This window comes from Rhinopithecus roxellana, chromosome 18 (genome assembly GCF_007565055.1).
Source record: "Rhinopithecus roxellana isolate Shanxi Qingling chromosome 18, ASM756505v1, whole genome shotgun sequence".
Lineage (NCBI taxonomy): Eukaryota > Metazoa > Chordata > Mammalia > Primates > Cercopithecidae > Rhinopithecus > Rhinopithecus roxellana.
This window is the reverse complement of record NC_044566.1, coordinates 12,805,090-12,820,855: the sequence shown is the minus strand read 5'-3', so window position 1 is coordinate 12,820,855 and position 15,766 is coordinate 12,805,090. Positions and strand designations below refer to the sequence as shown.

Below are 15,766 nucleotides of genomic sequence, written 5' to 3'. Positions count from 1 at the left end.
CAGGGGTCAGGGACCCACTTGAGCAGACAGTCTGTCCGTTCTCAGATCTCAACCTCTGTGCTGGGAGATCCACTGCTCTCTTCAAAGCTATCAGACAGGGGCATTTACCTCTGCCGAGGTTTCTGCTGCTTTTTGTTTAGCTATGCCCTGTCCACAGAGGGGGAGTCTACAGAGGTAGGCAGGCCTCCTTGAGCTGTGGTGGGCTCCACCCAGTTTGAGCTTCCTGGTGGCTTTGTTTACCTACTTAAGCCTCAGCAATGGTGGGTGCCCCTCCCCCAGCCTCGCTGCTGCCTTGCAGTTAGATCTCAGACTGCTGTGCTAGCAATGAGGGAGGCTCTGTGGGCATGGGACCCTCTGGGCTAGGTGTGGGATATAATCTCCTGGTGTGCCATTTGCTAAGACCTTTGGTAAAGCGCAGTATTAGGGTGGGTGTTACCTGATTTTCCAGGTGTTGTGTGTCTCAGTTTCCCTTGGCTAGGAAAAGGGATTCCCTTCCCCCTTGAGCTTCCCAGGTGAGGTGATGTCTCGCCCTGCTTCAGTTCTCGCTGGTTGGGCTGCACCAGCTGACCAGCACCGATTGTCTGGCACTCCCCAGTGAGATGAACCCAGTTCCTCAGTTGAAAATGCAGAAATCACCCGTCTTCTCTGTCACACACTGGGAGCTGGAGGCTGGAGCTGTTACTATTCGGCCATCTTGGGCGTGCCCCCTCTATCTTAGTTGTTTTTATTGCTTTTTCTTAAATGTATGTAGAGGACACATGTATTTCAGTGTTTAATATTAGAAATGTTTTGGGTCTTTATTTAGAAGTGATGTTTTTGTGACTAAAAAATATGCTATAGGAACTTAACTCTTGTTGAGATCAATCAGCCTATGGTAAGTGGGTTTCTTATATGTCTTTTCTCTTAGACTTTGTAAATTATTTGTAGACCAAAAATTGAAGCTTCATTTGATACCATTTCAAATTCTGCAGACTTTCAAAGTTGCCTTTTTTATAGTTTAAAAAATTTTTAATTTTTTTCATATTTTTTGTGTCATGAAATTAGTATATTTACAAATGTTTTTTAATTCAAAGTTTTATATTATGCGTGTCTGCATAAAAACACATGGACTGAAAAAAATAAGTTATACATGATTTTATATAAAGTTTTAGAAAGTACCTCTTCAAAGCCAGTGCTGTAAACAATAACTTTTAGACCATTACTATTTAAGTGTAACTTTTTCTCATTTCAGCTTTCTAATGTTTTGATCTTTTTGTTTTTGTTGTTTTTAAAAATAGGCATGTCGGCATCAGTGTTTATTTTGGAAATGATCTTTCAGATGCTATACAAGTGTTGAATGAAGGGTGCTTTACTACTCCAGCTTCTCTGAATGGATTAGAGATAATATGGGCAGAATACAATCTGGCTCAGGAGAAGATTAAAACTTGTGAATATGTGGTTAGTTGAGAATTTTTCTCTATTATAGTTTTTATCTGTTGAACATAAAGAATTTTTTTTAAAAAATTTCTTCTGATAAAAAAAAAGAACAACAACAGGATACATGTGCAGAATGCGCCGGTTTGTTACATAGGTATACATGTGCCGTGGTGGTTTACTGCACTTATTGACCTGTCCTCTAAATTCCCTCCCCTCACCCGCCCCGCCCCCCAATAAGCCCTGGTGTGTATTGCTTCCCTCTCTGTGTCCATGTGTTCTTAATGTTCAACTCCCACTTATGAGTAAAAACATGAGGTGTTTGGTTTTCTATTCCTGTGTTAGTTTGCCGAAGATGATGGCGTCCAGCTTCATCTATGTCACTGCAGAGGACATGAACTCATTCCTTTTTATGGCTGCATCGTATTCCATGGCGTATATGTAATACATTTTCTTTATCCAGTCTATTATTGATAGGCATTCGGGTTGGTTCCAAGCCTTTGTTATTGTAAATAGTGCTGCAATAAACATACTGTGCATGTATCTTTATAGTAGAATGGTTTATATTTCTTTGGGTATATACCCAGTAATGAGATTGCTGGGTCGAATGGTATTTCTGGTTCTAGATCCTTGAGAAATTGCCATATCATCTTCCATAATGGTTAAAGTAATTTGCATTCCCACCAACAGTGTAAAAGTGTTCCTACTTCTCCACATCCTCTCCAGCATCTATTGTTTCCTGACTTTAATGATCGCCATTCTAACTGGTATGAAGTGGTATCCCCTTGTGGTTTTGATTTACATTTCTCTGATGATTAGTGATGTTCAGCTTTTTCTCATATGTTTTTTGGCCACATAAATGTCTTCTTTTGAGAAGTGCCTGTTCATATCCTTTGCCCACTTTTTGATGGGGTTGTCTTTTTCCTGTAAATATGTTTAAGTTCCTTGTAGATTCTGGATATTAGACCTTTGTCAGATGGGTAGATTGCAAAAATTTTCTTCTGTTCAGGAGAACAGGTTGCCTGTTCACTCTGATGATAGTTTCTTTTGCTGTGCAGAAACTCTTTAGTTTAATTAGATCCCATTTGTCAATTTTGACTTGTGTTGCAATTGCTTTTGTTGTTTTTGTCATGAAGTCTTTGCCCATACCTATGTCCTGAACACTATTGCCTAGGTTTTCTTCTAGGGTTTTTATGTTTTAGGTTTTACATTTCAGTCTTTAATCCATGTAGAGTTAATTTTTGTATAAAGTGTAAGGAAGGGGTTCAGTTTCAGTTTTCTGCATATGTCTCGTTTTCCCAGCACCATTTACTGAATAGGAGATACTTTCCCAATTACTTGTTTTTGTCAGGTTTGTCGAAGATCAGATGGTTGTAGATGTGTGATGTTATTTCTGGGGTTTCTATTCTGCTCCATTGGTCTGTATGTCTGTTTTGGTACCAGTAGCATGCTGTTTTGGTTACTGTTGCCTTGTAGTATAGTTTGAAGTCAGGTAGCATGATGCCTCCAGCATTGTTCCTTTTGATTAGGATTATCTTGGTTATGTGAGCTCTTTGATTCCATATGAAATTTAAAATAGTTTTTCCTAATTCTTTGAAGAATGTCAGTGGTAGCTTGATGGGAATAGCATTGATTCTATAAATTACTTTGGGCAGTATGGCCATTTTCATGATCTTGAGTCTTTCTATCCATGAGGATGGAGTATTTTTCCATTTGTTTGTGTCCTCTCTTATTTCCTTGATCAGTGGTTTGTAATTCTTCTTGAAGAAGTCCTTCACATCCCTTATTAGCTGTATTCCTAGGTATTTTATTCTTTTTGTAGCAGTGGTGAATGGGAGTTCATTCATGGTTTGGCTCTTTGCTTGCCTATTGTTGGTGTGTAGGAATGCTTGTGATTTTTGCACATTTACTTTGTATCCTGAGACTTTGCTGAAGTTGTCTATCATTTCAAGAAGATTTGGGCTGAGACGATGGGGTTTTCTAAATATAGAATCATGTCATCTGCAAACAGACAACTTGTCTTCCTTTCTTCCTGTTTGAATACCCTTTATTTCTTTCTCTTGCCTGATTACCCGGTCTAGAACTTCCAATACTATGGTGAATAAGAGTGGTGAGAGAGGGCATCCTTGTCCTGTACTGGTTTTCAAAGGGAATGCTTCCAGCTTTTGCTCATTCAATTTGAGGTTATGGGTTTGTCATAAATAACTTTTACTATTTTGAGATATGTTCCGTCAATACTTAGTTTGTTGAGAGTTTTTAACATGAAGCGATGTTGAATTTTATCAAAGCCCTTTGTGTGTCTGTTGAGATAGTCATGTGGTTTTTGTCGTTAGTTCGTTTATGTGCTGGATTACATTTATTGAATTGCCAATGTTGAACCAGCATTGCATCCCAGGGATGAAGCAGACTTGATTGTGGTGGATAAGTTTTTTGATGTGCTGCTGGTTTCAGTTTGTCAATATTTTATTGAGGATTTTTGCATCGATGTTCATCAGGGATATTGGCCTGAAGTTTTCTTTTTTTGTTGTGTCTCTTACCGGTTTGGGTATCAGAATAATGCTGGCTTCATAAAATGAGTTAGGGAGGAGTCAGTCCTTTTCACTTGTTGGCAATAGTTCCAAAAGGAATGGTATCAGCTGTCCTTTGTATCTCTGGTAGAATTCAGCTGTGAATCTGTCTGGTCCTGGGCTTTTTTTGGTTGGTAGACTGTTAATTACTGCCTCAATTTTAGAGTTTGTTACTGGTCTATTCAGGGATTCAACTTCTTCCTGATTTAGTCTTGGTAGGGTGTAGGCATCCAAGAATTTATTCATTTCTTCTAGATTTTCTAGTTTATTTGTGTAGAGGTGTTCATAGTATTCTCTGAAGGTAGTTGGTATTTTTGTGGGGTCAGTGGTGATACCCCTATACCCCTTTAACATTTTTTATTGAGTCTATTTGATTCTTCTCTCTCTCCTTCTTTATTAGTCTAGCTAGTGGTCTATTTTGTTAATTTTTTCAAAAAAAAAAAAAAACAGATCCTGGATTCATTGATTTTTTTGGAGGGTTTGTGTGTGTTTGTGTGTGTGTGTGTGTGTGTGTTTCTATCTCCTTTAATTCTTCTCTGATATTATTTCTTGTCTTCTGCTAGCTTTTGGGTTCGTTTACTCTTGCCTTTCTAGTTCTTTTAATTGTGATGTTAAGGTGTTGATTTGAGATCTTTCTAGCTTTCTGATGTGGGCATTTAGTGCTATAAATTTCTCTCAACACTACTTGAGCTATGTCCTAGAGATTCTGGTAGATTGTCTCTTTGTTCTCATTGGTTTCAAAGAACTTCTTGATTTCTGTCTTAATTTAATTATTTACCCTGGAATCATTCAGGAGCAGGTTGTTCAATTTCCATGAAATTATGTGGTTTTGAGTGAGCAATATTAACCTTAAATGTAAATGGGCTAAATTCCCCAATTAAAAGACACAGACTGGCAAATTGGCTAAGTGGTCAAGACTCATATGTGTGCTGTATTCAAGAGACCCATCTTCCACACAAAAACACATACAGGCTCAAAATAAAGGGATGGAGGAAAATTTTCCAAGCAAATAGAAATCAAAAGAAAGCAGGGGTTGCAGTCCTAGTCTCTGACAAAACAAACTTTAAATCAGCAAAGATAAAAAAGACAAAGAAGGGCATTACATAATGGTAAAGGGAACAGTTCAACAAGAAGAGGTAACTATTCTGAATATATACGTACCCAAGGAGCACCCAGATTCATAAAACAAGTTCTTAGAGATATACAAAGAGACTTAGACTCCCACACAGTAATAATGGGAGACTTGAACACCCCACTGTCAGTATTAGATCGAGACAGAAAATTAACAAGGATATTCAGAACTTGAACTCAGTTCTGGATCAAGTGGACCTGGTAGATGTCTGCAGAACTCTCTACCCCAAATCAACTGAACATACATTCTTCTCAGTGCCACTTGGCACTTACTCTAAAATCGACCACATAATTGGAAGTAAAACACTCTTCAGCAAATGCAGAAGAACTGAAATCATAGCAAACAGTGTCTCAGATCACAGTGTAATCAAATTAGAACTCAGGAAATGTTATCTTTCTAAAAAGAAAAGGAACTGCAGATATTATAATGATAGTTGTGTAAAATCTTTAACTTTTACAGTATCTTCATATTAATAATTTGCTTCATTTATAGCCTTGTAAGAAAGGTGTAATAGACAACTGGTGATTGTGGATAAGGGGTAACAAAATCTTTTCCCCTTTTGCATGGAAACTTGACCTTTGGTTAACTCCCTGTCTTTGTTCCCTTGGTAATATGATAAAATGTTTCAACGGTATTACCAGGCAACATTATTTATGGTAAATATAACTTATGATTGTCAAATTGCATCCGTACTGGGAGGAACTACAAACTACAAATACTTGATGTGGACTCTTGCAACTAGACATGCCCCTTGAGGGACCCTGGAAGCTATACCTATGGAGTTGTTATAAGAGACGGTGGCTTTTGAGGAACATTAGGCTTGTAAACCAGAGTGGCTTTCATACATGCTAATGTGGATCGTCTCTGGACTGAGTGGTGTATTTTATGCATATAAGACTCTGCCTTACTATTAATTAGTGTCTGAGTCACCTGTTGTTGAGAGGTAGTTTGTGTGTGTGAGTAGGGGTATGACAATGAAACATTTCACGTAAGTTCTTTATTAGCTTAGGTGCAAGTATATTTATTTTCTGTTGCAGTTTTCTTTTTTTTTTTTTTTTGAGACGGAGTCTTGCCCTGTCACCCAGGCTGGAGTGCAGTGGCCGGATCTCAGCTCACTGCAAGCTCCGCCCTCCGGTTTACGCCATTCTCCTGCCTCAGCCTCCCAAGTAGCTGGGACTACAGGCGCCCGCCACCTCGCCTGGCTAGTTTTGTGTATTTTTTAGTAGAGATGGGGTTTCACCGTATTAGCCAGGATGGTCTCGATCTCCTGACCTCGTGATCCGCCCGTCTCGGCCTCCCAAAGTGCTGGGATTACAGGCTTGAGCCACCGCGCCCGGCCACAGTTTTCTTTAGTTTATTGTATTGAGCTGAACTGAACTTCCTGTTTTTCTTGTAAACCATTCCTTACAACCACCATAACTTTCCCTAGCACCTATGAGCTCTATACCTGTTGTGTTTGGACTTGTTCCACCTTAAGTATTTGTGGTTTCTGTCTCTGTGGATTATACCCTGTAAATCTTACTCCCTAATCATACCTAGGTTGACCAGTTGGCAGCCTGACTGGCTCTGAATGAGAAGTATGAGCAGGATAACTAGGCTTTTGAAAATGCCAGAAATGTTTAGTTTGGAGAAGAGATTAAATTTTGGTTATTTTATATGTTAGATTTTAACTGATCACTTCTGATCATGGAAGAAAGAAGATGACAGCAGAGTGAATAATTTTTTAATTTCTATGAAACACAGGCAGTGTGTTTATAAGCATTTTCTTACATTAACTTTTAAAATGGGCATATTTGCTCCCATTTTATAAGTGAGGAAACAGGCTTACAAGGGTAAGGAAATTGTTCAAGATTACCTAGTTCTATTTTTTTTTAAATTAAAAAATTATTATTATTATTTTTTTTGAGGTATGGTCTCACTCTGTCACCCAGGCTGGAGTGCAGTGGCACGATCACAGCACACTGCAGCCTCAACCTCCCGGGCACAAGTGATTCTCCCACTTCAGCCTCTCAAGTAGCTAGGACTACAGGCGTGCACTACCAACCATGCCTGGCTAAGTTTTTTGTACTTTTTGTAGTAATAGGGTTTTACGATGTTGTCCAGACAGGTCTCGAACTCCTTGGCTCAAGTAATTCTCCTGCCTCGGCCTCCCAAAGTCCTGGGATTGCAGGTGTTAGCCACCATGCCCGGACCCTAGTTCTAAATGTTAATGTGGAACTTGAACCCAGACATATCTGACAGCAAAGCCTATTCTCTTTCTATTTAAACCACACTGTTGATATTAAAATACTTCGTAACGTATTTTCATATAAGATGAAAAAAAAACCTGCCTTAAATGTTTTTGTGGTTTGAGCATAGTGAAAGTATTCAGGATGGTACTTTAGCACTTAGTATTCTATTAGTACAGATGTGACTTTTTTTGAAAGCAGTTTTTTTTTTTTCTACTACTGCTTATGTTTCCGGACTTAAAGTTTACTTGATAGATGGAAGAGTAGATTATTGGCTGAATATACAATCTTAGTAGCCACTCAAATGAAATTGTCATTTTATTTCCCTTATTGTACTTAATTTGGCTTAGAACTGTTAACTTTTATTCATGTATTTTGCATAGTTCTTTAACTTGATTGCCATGTTTTTGTTTTTGTTTTTTTTAATGATGAAAGCAATAGACTTTACTTGAGGTCTTTTTTATTTATAGTTGTAAAATAGTCTGGTTGAGCTTATGCAAGAAAAAATATCCTAAAATTCAAGCTTTTAAGTATATGTGCCAGACATTGTTGTAAGTAATAGAGATACAAATTTTTAAAAGACATGATCCTTTCTTTCTTTCTTGGGTACAGGATGGATGTATTAATATGTACTTTTAATACAGTATGGTAAGTGCTATAATGAAGAAAAGGCGTAGAGTTCTTGGATATCTTTCACATATGTATTTCCAAACACAGCCTATTGGACAAATTGGAGGGTTTATCCTGGTGTTCAAGTGTGTCTTGAAGGATGAGTAGCTGAAGGAGTTGAGAGTGGGATGGGAATAGGAAAGAGGCCATATATAATTAGTAGGAACTTACATAATTTTCTCTAAAAAAACCCCAAAAATTTCGTTGTTGCAGAAATAATGGGAAAAATAAAAATTAGCAGATCAGAGTTATAGAACTTAAATGTTTTATTTTTAATTAAGAGAAAGGAAGTTTTTTTTTTTTTTTTTGGGTCATTTTGTTGATCTAAGGAGAGAAATGTCCTAAATGCTACTATGTTTGGAGAATATAAAGTTGAATTTTGGAGATCACTTTTATTCAAATAGGTCATATGCAGAAAAGACCCAATGTATTAATGATGGTTATTCTTTTTTTCTTCCTCCAGAATGAAGGGAATATTTTAATTGCCCAAAGAAATGAAATGCAGCAGAAGCTGTACATGTCAGTAGAAGATTTTGTTCTGGAAGTTGATGAGTCATCTCTTAATAAACGCTTAAAAGCATTGCAGGTTGGAATTAAAAATTTATTAAATATAAATTGCAAGTTTATTTAAGAAGTGAAATTAGCATTTAGCTTAGACTTTAGATTGTTCTGCGATGGTTGCAAACATTTTTCCTGTTTTCTGAATTCTAATTTCTTTTTAATGGGATTGAAAGTTTATATTAATACATTTTGTGGCTACGTATATATGTGTATCTATCTTGCAAACAAGGTAAAATGGCTAGGGACTCCAGGCCTGCTACATCTGTATTCACTGGGGAAATTAATGGAGACAGGAGCAGTAGCAGATATGTGGGTACCTGTCGTCTATTGCATTCTAGCAGAAACTGTAGTAGGACCAAATGTTAGAGGGAGAAGGGATCAACTCTGATCCTTAAACTGTAGGGTTTTTAGGCTCCATGACCAGGGAAGTTTCTCCCTGATGTGATCAGAGGCTAGAGTACTGTAGTACATACAGCTGTATGACATGGTGGAATCTTGTCTTCAGCCCTGTCTTGCCAGCTCAGCAATGACTTTAATTTGGGTTGAATGAACATGACAATGTTAAGTCATTTCACCTAGTAATAATATTTATCTCTACTTATTCAGATCTTATTTTGTCCTTTACTATTGTTAAAAAATTTTCTCTATAAGTCCTCATGCTTTTTTCTTAATTTAACTTTATTTATGCTTTTGATTGCTTTTATGAATATTATCTTTTCCTTTCCTGTTTTTGATTGAATAGAGGAATACTGTTGGTTTTTACATACTGATGTTTCGCTGACAACTCTGTTGACCTCTCCTTTAGTTCTCATTTGTCTGTTGATAGTCTGTGCTTTCTGTGTTTCCAAATGTTTTCATTTCAAATGAAAACATTTGAAAACAATAACTCTTTAATCTTTTCTCTTCTAGTCCTCTTACCTTTTATGTGTCTTTGAATTTTTACTGCTTTGGTCAGTTACTCTAGTACTAAGCTGACCAGTAGCTAATATCGATCTTGTTGTGGACTGCAGGGAATAAGCTTGCTAGAAATTTGGAGAAGAAGATATTCAGGGACATCTGGGCATTGTTTCTTTCTGTCCTGCTGGATGAAGATGTAGTTTTGATGATGCTCCACATGGCTTAAGAACCATTGGAGCCCTGGTTTGAAACATTTTCTTAAATGGAATTGCATAAATAGTATAAGTTCTTCCAGAAGGTTGAAGTAAGCCTTGCATATAAAAGGGCAGTAATATAGTAAGAATTTACCTTTCCACAATGCAACTTCTACTTTAACCTGTAAAGGTTTATTTCTTCTCACTGTTAGTAAATGTAGGTTAAGGGTCTGTAATTAAGATCATCTTTAAACCTCTTTTCTAAAGTTCAATGCTAGAAGACTTTTTGCCTTATCTAGCCTGTCTCCACTGCTAGTATTCCCTCAGGTCACCAAAATATTCTTTGAACTTCTCTTTATTTTGCTGAGAAATAGTTTATATTTTTGAAGTATCCAAGAAAGATACTTCTATAATGAAGGTCAAATAAATTAAAGTTCATGATTTCTGATTTCCTCAGCATTTTATTTAGACTTCTTTTGTGGCATACAATACATGGTTGATTTTTTGTGACTGGTCTTTTTAAGTTCAACAAGAAATTGTGTTCTCAGTTTTCTTGGTGTACAGTTTTAGATATATCTAAAACTTGCTTAGGTTTTGGTTGGTTCAGTATATCAGTCTTTGAGATATTTTTGTTACATATTTCTGAAATAGATAGGATTATCCCTATTTGTCCCTGTTGTTCTTTTGGTTCTTGTTCAAAGTATTTCAGTGCCACATTCTTGGGCGTTCAGGTATTCATGATTGTAATGTTTTTAAAAATGTGTATCCCCCCATGACACGTGTTTACCTATGTAACAAACCTTCACATGTATCTCCAAACCTAAACTAAAAGTCAAAAATAATAATAATGTTTTCTTTTTAACTACTATATAATCTTATTTTTTCACTTAGATTTTTAAAAATAAAATAAAAAAATTTTAATTTGCTTTTTAAGTTCCTATTCCACCTTTCTTTTTGGTTAACACTGTAACATCTTTTCTTTTTTTCTTTCTATTTTTATTTTATTTATTTTTATTTTTGGTGAGATGGAGTCTTGCTCTGTCACCTCGGCTGGAGTGCAGTGGCTGATCTCGGCTCACTGCAACCTCTGCCTCCTGGGTTCAAGCAATTCTTCTACCTCAGCCTCCCAAGTAGTTGGGATTACAGACACACACCACCATGCCTGGCTAATTTTTGTATTTTAGTAGAGATGGGTTTCACAGTGTTGCCCAGGCTGGTCTCGAGCTCCTGAGCTCCGACAGTCTACCCATCTTGGCCTCCAAAGTGCTAAGATTACAGGTGTGAACCACCGCGCCTGGCCTCTCCCTTTATTTTTAACCTTTTGTATTCATGTTTTGAAATGCCCTCTTGATAACACACTAATGGATTTAATTTTGAAAGCACCTTTCAAAATTATATCTTTTTTTTGGTAACTTAATTTACGTATTTATAATTACTGTTTTATTAGAACTTATTTCTGTATTTCTGTTCATCATGATTTCTTTTTCTCTCCTTTTCTAACTTACACCTCTAATACTTTTTTTTTTTTTTGAGATGGAATCTTACTCTGTTGCCCAGGCTGGAGTGCAGTGGCACAATCTTGGCTCACTGCAACCTCTGCCTCCTGGGTTCAAGTGATTCTCCTTTCTCAGCCTCATGAGTAGCTAGGATTACAGGCATGTACCACCATGCCTGGCTAATTTTTGTGTTTTTGCTAGAGATGGGGTTTCACCATGTTGGCCAGGCTGGTCTTGAACTTCTGACCTCAAGTCATCCACCCACCTCAGCCTCCCAGAGTGTTGGGATTACAGGCATGAGCCACTATGCCCGGCCACACTTCTAATACTTTAGAACATTCCTATCTGCTTTTGGTGTCTTTCCTCTCTTTCTCTACCTCCTTCCCCAAACCAGCGAACCAACCACAATTGTCTTTAGTCACAGGTTGTTATAGATACTGTGTGTGATAGCTCAGTTAAATAGACTTTAGAGTTATTTTTCTGTTCTTATTTCATAAGTCGCTTATCTCTTGGCTTTCTCTGTATATTGGAATATTTTCTCTAAGAGTGCTTTCAAAGAAATCTTTGTGTATTTTGTTTTGCAAGTTATTTGATGTTTTAGGATATCTCATTTCACTCTCAAGTACAAATAGTTGTTTAGCTGACTATAGCAAGTTCAAAGGCCATGTTTCCCTTAGACTTTTGACAGTAATCATCTGTTGTCTCATTTCTATAATTTTATTTCTGTATTTATTTGAGACAGAATCTTGCTCTTTCACCCAGGCTGGAGTGCAGTGGTACTGTCTCAGCTCACTGCAACCTCTGGCTCCTGGGTTCAAGCAATTCTCATGCCTCAGCCTCCCAAATAGCTGGTACTACAGGCAAGCGCCACTGTGCACAGCTGATTTTGTATTTTTAATAGAGACAGGGTTTCGCCGTGTTGGTCAGGCTGGTCTCGAACTTCTGACCTCGAGTGATCCACCTGCCTTGGCCTCCCAAAGTGCTGGGATTACAGGCGTGAACCAAAGTGCCCAGCCTTCTTATTTCCGTAATTGTTGATATCAGTCTAATCTTTGTTCTTCTGTGATCTTTTTTCCTTCTGGAAGTTTTAAATTTTTCTCTTGACTTTGTTCTTCAGTTGCATCAGAATATGTTTATGTTTTGATTGAATCTAAGCCAGTTCAGTCTGAGGTTTTATGTATTTCTTTAATTGTAGGTAATATTTGATAATTATTTTTTAAGATACTGCCCTCCCCCATTAAATTTTTATCTTATTCTGAGACTTCTGTTAGATAGATATTTAAGCTTCTGTTTCTGTTCTCTACATATTTTAACGGCTAATCTATTGTTTAAAATCTTTTTATCTTATGTAGGAGGTGGGTTAAACTAAATAAATAAAATTTTTTTATCTTGTTGGTGTCTTTTTGGAGGGATCCTTGGCTTAACCATGTAGCTAATGAATTGATCCTCTAGCTGTATCCCTTCTGCCATTTAGCCAATCCATTGTGTTTTGTATGTTAAAGATTATTTCTTTTATATTTAATATCTTCAGTTGATTATTATTTGTAAGTACTTGGCTTTGTGTTTCCAATATTCTTTCTTTTGTTCAGAAAATTTATTATGCTTATTTTTGAGTTCTTACTGTTATCTGGGCCATTGACACTGATTTTGCTTCATTTTTATAAGGTGGCTTAGTTTTTTATACTTCTTTCAGAGTGCTTGTTTGTTCACACCATTTTATCCTCTTCTTACCACTCCTCAAGATCTCATATTCCCTTGGAACTATAAGCTACCTTAGTTCTTCACTGTTGTGTAGTTATATGAAGGGCCTAGGGAAGAGTGAAAGCCTGAACCACAACTTTCAAGACTTTGGATAGGTTTAGGGAATATATTGGGGTTGTTTTTAAGGGTCTAGAGCTTCTGATGTTTCAATCAGGGATTATCTACTCCCTCTTTGCTTCTCTCCTGGGTAGTCTTACTCCTCAGCAAACCCCTATTCCCTCTACCTCAGCTACTGCTCTTTTCTAGGCGCTACCACCCTTAGATATAAATGCTGCCAGATATTCAGGGGAGAAGTGAAGGAAAGAGAGTGGTCAGGGGCTGGCCAGCTCTTCTATATTGGTTATCAATTTTTGCCTTATCTGTGTTCTTGTGCTGACTTGCATAAACCTCTTGCCTCTTGGTGGTGCTACTGTTTTTCTTCCTGATGTGAGGGAGAGAGAAGGGCCTGTGAAGAAAGTTTTCTTTTCCCACAGGTAATTCTATACTCTGACACAGTCCTTCTTTCACCTGTAGGGGCTTTATTAATTCAGTGCTAAACATCAGCCATCCTCTGCCTAAGATTTCTCAGAGTTTTGTGATTAAAAACTTCTGAGATCTCTTAAGCTTTTTTAAAATCTCTGTAAAATTTCTAGGGTTTGATTTCTGGAGAGAGCTAGCAGGCTGTGCCTATCTTGTCTTTTCCAATTCTTTTTTTTTCTTTCTTTCTTGTTTTGTTTATTGTACTTTTTGTCATTCAGCAATAAAAAAACTTAGAATTCTTTTTGAGTATTTCTTTATAAATACCACATTCTAGTGTAATACAATATAGGATTGCACCTATATGATATCTTTGCAAAACAAAAACAACGTTCTAGGTTATTCTTTCAGATATTTGGAGCAAGCCTGACAACCCTATATGTAGAAAGCACTGAACTCCCAGGTGCCCATGAGTAATTCAGCTCTTTATGGCAGCCTGATTATAACAGTACTAGATATGATATTATAGGAAACTAGAAAAAAATAAGCATGCAAATGAAAAAATACTTTAAAAATTATTTGGTCTGGGCAGGGTGCACCGGCTCAAGCCTGTAATACCAACGCTTTGGGAGGCTGAGGCGGGTGGATCACGAGGTCAAGGGATGGAGACCATCCTGGCCAACATGGTGAAACCCTGTCTCTACTAAAAATACAAAAATTAGCTGGGCGTGGTGATGTGCACATGTAGTCCCAGCCACTTTGGAGACTGAGGCAGGAGATTCGCTTGAGCCTGGGAGACAGAGGTTGCAGTGAGCTGAGATAATGACACTGCACTCCAGCCTGGTGACAAACAGAGGCTCTCTGTCTCAACAACAACAACAACAAAAAAAAAACAAAAAAAAAAAAAAGGGGAAAAAATTATTTGGTCTGTGTTTTTTTTTTTTTCTTTTATTATACTTTAAGTTCTAGGGTACATGTGCACAACGTGCAGGTTTGTTACATATGTGTACATGTGCCATGTTGGTGTGCTGCACCCATTAACTCATCATTTGCATTAGGTAGGTATATCTCCTAACGCTATCCCACCCCCTCCCCGCTTCCCCCAATAGACCCTGGTGTGTGATGTTCCCCTTCCTGTGTCCAAGTGATCTCATTGTTCAGTTCCCACCTATGAGTGAGAACAGGCGGTGTTTGGTTTTCTGTTCTTGCGATAGTTTGCTGAGAATGATGGTTTCCAGCTGCATCCATGTCCCTACAAAGGACACAAACTCATCCTTTTTTATGGCTGCATAGTATTCCATGGTGTATATGTGCCACATTTTCTTAATCCATTCTGTCACAGATGGACATTTGGGTTGATTCCAAGTCTTTGCTATTGTGAATAGTGCCGCATTAAATATACGTGTGCATGTGTCTTTATAGCAGCATCATTTATATTGGCTGGGTCATATGGTACTTCTAGTTCTAGATCCTTGAGGAATCGCCATACTGTTTTCCATAATGGTTGAACTAGTTTACAATCCCACCAACAGTGTAAAAGTGTTCCTATTTCTCCACATCCTCTCCAGCACCTGTTGTTTCCTGACTTTTTAATGATTGCCATTCTAACTAGTGTGAGATGGTATCTCATTGTGGTTTTGATTTGCATTTCTCTGATGGCCAGTGATGATGAGCATTTTTTCATGTGTCTGTTGGCTGTATGAATGTCTTCTTTTGAGAAATGTTTGTTCATATCCTTTGCCCACTTTTTGATGGGGTTGTTTGTTTTTTTCTTGTAAATTTGTTGGAGTTCTTTGTAGGTTCTGGATATTAGCCCTTTGTCAGATGAGTAGATTGCAAAAATTTTCTCCCATTCTGTAGGTTGCCTGTTTACTCTGATGGTAGTTTCTTTTGCTGTGCAGAAGCTCTTTAGTTTAATCGTATCCCATTTGTCAATTTTGGCTTTTGCTGCCGTTGCTTTTGGTGTTTTAGACATGAAGTCCTTGCCCATGCCTGTGTCCTGAATGGTACTACCTAGGTTTCCTTCTAGGGTTTTTATGGTATTAGGTCTAACATTTAAGTCTCTAATCCATCTTGAATTAATTTTTGTATAAGGAGTAAGGAAAGGATCCAGTTTCAGCTTTCTACTTATGGCTAGCCAATTTTCCCAGCACCATTTATTAAATAGGGAATCCTTTCCCCATTTCTTGTTTCTCTCAGGTTTGTCAAAGATCAGATGGCTGTAAATGTGTGGTATCATTTCTGAGGACTCTGTTCTGTTCCATTGGTCTATATCTCTGTTTTGGTAGCAGTAGCATGCTGTTTTCGTTACTGTAGCCTTGTAGTATAGTTTGAAGTCAGGTAGCATGATGCCTCCAGCTTTGTCCTTTTGACTTAGGATTGTCTTGGCAAT

General features: G+C 37.6%; 1 protein-coding gene across 4 annotated transcripts in view; it reads left to right on the top strand.

The window, feature by feature from the left end:
* Nucleotides 1-15,766, top strand: part of STK31 (serine/threonine kinase 31) — a 172,317-nt gene that overhangs the window by 84,952 nt on the left and 71,599 nt on the right. For all 4 annotated transcript variants that reach the window (XM_030922424.1, XM_030922425.1, XM_030922427.1 and 1 more), the window contains 2 exons: nt 1,278-1,437; nt 8,473-8,595. In XM_030922424.1, coding sequence (XP_030778284.1) covers nt 1,278-1,437; nt 8,473-8,595 — 283 coding nt within the window. The remainder of the gene's footprint in view (nt 1-1,277; nt 1,438-8,472; nt 8,596-15,766) is intronic.